Source organism: Alligator sinensis, unplaced genomic scaffold (assembly GCF_000455745.1).
Source record: "Alligator sinensis unplaced genomic scaffold, ASM45574v1 scaffold108_1, whole genome shotgun sequence".
NCBI lineage: Eukaryota > Metazoa > Chordata > Crocodylia > Alligatoridae > Alligator > Alligator sinensis.
The window spans coordinates 285,767-289,700 of NW_005842110.1; the positions used below are offsets into that span (position 1 = coordinate 285,767).

The 3,934-nt window shown below is 48.3% G+C and overlaps 1 protein-coding gene across 3 annotated transcripts in view; it reads right to left on the minus strand.

Annotated features, from left to right (window-relative positions):
- Nucleotides 1-3,934, minus strand: part of DNAJC17 (DnaJ heat shock protein family (Hsp40) member C17) — a 30,126-nt gene that overhangs the window by 12,353 nt on the left and 13,839 nt on the right. For 2 of the 3 annotated variants that reach the window (XM_025205279.1, XM_025205278.1), the window contains exon 7: nt 803-852. In XM_025205279.1, coding sequence (XP_025061064.1) covers nt 803-852 — 50 coding nt within the window. Of the gene's footprint in view, nt 1-180; nt 259-802; nt 853-3,934 lie in introns of all 3 variants that reach the window. The other variant, XM_014520374.2, reaches the window with a different exon arrangement.

The following is a 3,934-nucleotide window of genomic DNA, read 5'->3' on the forward strand; positions in this document are numbered from 1 at the left end:
TTGACAAATCTATAATGACAGCCTTTATAAGTGGTGTGAGAGGGAGAAAGGTACACAAGGAGGAACAATTAGAGCTACTCTGGTTATATATGTAAGCGCCACCAGAATTTTCTGCCCTTTCTTACAGCATCACGGTTGGGGGAAAGTCAAGCGGTAGAAAAGAGCATCTCAGAACAGGACCTTCTGCAGGATTCGCAGGAGAACTTCTTCTGAATATCCACCCTTTGTCTCATCATCTTTCTTGCATTTCCATCTTAGCTGGGAAAAGGAGTTGGAAGTTAATTTTGTCTACTTCAGTGCACTCTGCATACAGCTGTTGTAGGCTGCAGAATAAGCCACAGCCTGCCAATGACAACTGCACTCAATGTTGCTGATATAGAACACGCAAATTAAAGGGAAAAAACTTATACAGCAGGGAAGGGAGAAATATCTCCCAGTGAAAGAGGTCACACTATACAGCACCTGAAATTATTTTTCTCCAGGTAATGAGATGTTTGCAGTGCCTGAAGCACAGCCACCGGAATTCCAAGCTCAGACCTACCGGTTTCTGTGTCAGACAGCAGGGGAAAAAAGTGGGGAACGGACTTTTTTTTCTTTTTTTAAGAGGAAAGCTAACTGAAACCATCTATCAGCATCAAGAGCACTAGGCAGAGAATATCAGCTCTTTCCCAGACTGGAGATGTCCCTGGTTTGGAAAAAAGCTGAGATGCTCCTTCTGGAAGCAAGTGCCCATTGGTTTCCAATATGGCAAAGGCTAGTAACCAGTTTTCTCACCTGGCCTGATTTTTAAGGAATGTCTTACTTTGAGTTTGGGAGTCACTTTGCCTTCTGCTCCATTCCCTTCTTGTTTGCCTAGAAAGAGGAAAAAAAAAGAGTCGTATAACATAAGGGCAAACAGAAACACCACACAACATGTCAGAACATATGGACATTGTACTAGCCATTCTGTCGAGGAGCTGTGGGGGCACTCTTCACCTCTACAGTCTTCTACTGTTGCTGAGAATGGCTCACTACCATAAGAAGGGCCCCTACCATCAACCAGATGCTGGTAGCTGCCAGCATTTTTTATATCTTGTTGTCCATACTTGCCTTGATCAAAACCAGATGTCACAAAGACAAATACAGGCAGTGTAGGAGCCTGTGCTCCTACAACAGCTCCACATAATTGAAGCTCCACTATGAAGTAATTGTGAAAATATGGAAAACAAAATTAAAACTAACGTTGATTGGGAATATCTGTTGTGCAGAGTTATGCCAGCAACACCTTGCTCTTAATTTCCCCTTATTTTCACCTTAATCTCTGACCATCTCCTCTCAATTTCCCATCTGTAAAGTGGTAATAACAAAGCACAAGCAGCTTCTGGTGGATCACGGAAGAGAAATTAGCTCACCTGACTTCCAGTGTTTATATTTTTTCCTTCCATACTGTCACAACCCAAGGGCGTGATTTTTGTTTGTGTGCGCTTTGGCACCGCTGAATTATTTTCCCGCCGTTTGAAGCTTTCTTTGCAGGGTGCATTTCTTCTTTGCAGCATAGAAATGCACGTTGCAAGGAGTTCCCGCCATTTGTATTTAAATTCGACCCCCCACTATTGGTTGTTTCTAAATTATTCCCACGTGGCGGCTAGTGATTGGCTTGCTGGCCGTATAAGAGGCTTGGGTGGTTTCCGCCCAAGTTGGAGAACTTTGAGCACGCTGCATAGTGCCTCTACAAAGATTTGACCTGCGGCTGGCTGATCGATAGACTGATCACCTATCGATTCTTCTCCCCGTCGCCGAGCGCAATCCTCGACGTATCCCTCTTCCCTGCGCGCAAAAAGTTCCACGGAGCCTCGACAACTTCGTGTGAGTCAGAGTTTTGTCCGAGTCCTTAACATAGGGATTTAAGCGGAGCTTTACCTGGGAAACTGTCCAGCCTACACCGCGACCATCTACGGTGTAAGTAAACAATCTTGAATCAACCACTAAGCGTCCGTGCCTAATTCTAGCGTGTCACCTGCTTTCTCCGACCCAGCGTGTCCGGGCTCCTGGCCACAGCCCGCGGCACGAAAAAAGGGCCCCGGATCGCTCCCGGCCCGCACACATACAAGATCAATCATTGCTGTGCGGGATAAAGAGAACTGAATCTATCCCCTGCTAGAATGAAAGGGGCATGAAGTGAGGGGCCCAGCAATCTCCCTAGTAAATTTCCCTCTCAATCTGGGAGTGGTCTAACTCATTCAGATCAGAGCAGTATTTTCTGAATCATACACAGCACTGTACTTTGAGCCCAGGGGACAGAATGTTAAAGAAGTAAGCAAGGAATTGCTCTACAGGTATATGGTTCAGGTGGAAGATTCAAGAATATATAAGGAGGCAGCACAAGGGATGCGGACAAAACTCAGTGTAACAGGGAGCCTAGAGCTCCTGTTACTTTAAAGAATAAACCGCAGCAGGGGGACACTCAGGTTGGGAAAGCTACCTATCATGGGCTGAAGGAGAACAGGTCCCCAGGGATTTACAGGCGAGGCGTGCCTATTGCAAAGTGAACTATGCTGCAGCAGTACAATAAAGCACAGCCTGCATGGGCAGCAGAGTGCCTACTGCAGTGCTAGCCACTCAGTAACAGTTCTGTAAAGCAGAACCCAGCAGAGCAGACAAGGCACTGCTAAAATGGCTAGACAAGCAGCAGCAGGCTACCCTTGAGATCAGTAAGTAAGCCTAATCAGGGTACACCTGCAGACTGCCCAGGGGAGTCACCTGCCTGGAAAGGGGCAGGGCCTGGGAGAGAAACCCAGGGCAGGTAGTCCAGCCTCAGATGCTGAAGGGTAAGGAGCTCTGCTGCAAGCTGGCTGGCTAGATGACTGACTGAGACTCACCAAGCAAGGAGCTGAGGGCTGGTAGGGGACTGAGACCCAGAATGAAGAGAGAGTTTAGGAGATGGCCAGCAGACTAACAGTTATGTTAGAGGCAGAGTGCCTATGTTTTTCTGTTTGAGTTTTGACTGGTGGTTTGGGTTTGGGACTACTGAGGAGGTGAAGGTCCTGGCCATGCCCGAGAAGCATGTGACTACCTTAAGCTCAGCCAGGGGGTGGGATTCAAATTGTGAGTGTAGTAGAGACAGGGCCAGGACCAGTGCCCAAGCGGGACAAAAGCCAGGACCAGGGACTGTACCCCAAGATGGGTGAACTCATAGCCTTGGAGGGGCTAGAGCTAGGGTCAGGGACTGGTAGCCCAGGAGAGACAAGATCAGCCAAGAGGGGCAGAGACCAGGAACAGGGTCCCAGCAGCCCCAGAAGAGCAAATTCTACAGCCAAAGGCTCAGAGTGAGAGACCCAAGGGCCAGAGACACTGTCGACTGACAGGGCTGAGGCTGAGACAGCCAGACCCAGAGCAGTGGGTCAGGGCTGGAGACTTGCAGCCAGACAAAAGAGGCTGAAGCCAAGGGGGCTGAGGTCTCTACAAGGAATAGAACTGAACGTGTGCTGAGCAACAACTGTGAGACATGGGCATGGCTGTAGGGGAGGCCAGAGCTGTGAACAGCCCATAAGGCAACAGGTACCCTGGTTGGTATGTACAGGCCAGGAGGGCCAACTATGAGGACGGGGTTGGGACCTGAAACATCTGAGAGGGATTTGCTGGTAGGAAGATAGTTTGAAGCTCACTCAAGAACCCTTGAGCAGCTTCCCTTAAAAAAAATAAATTAAAAAAAATCAATTAATCAAGATATGGCAGGCAGGAGAGAAGGGAGGGTACCTTAGAACTAGAGTCAAACAGGAGCCGCATGATCACTAAGGGGCATCGGGGCTGCCCCAGGAGCACTGGCACTGTTACATTCAGTTATTGGTGCATAAGGGAACTACTTACAGTACCCAAGGTGCCATGAATATTTAGGGGCTGACCACTTTAAGCACATAAACTTTCTTATCTCAGACAGCAGTGCAAGAGGTAGGGA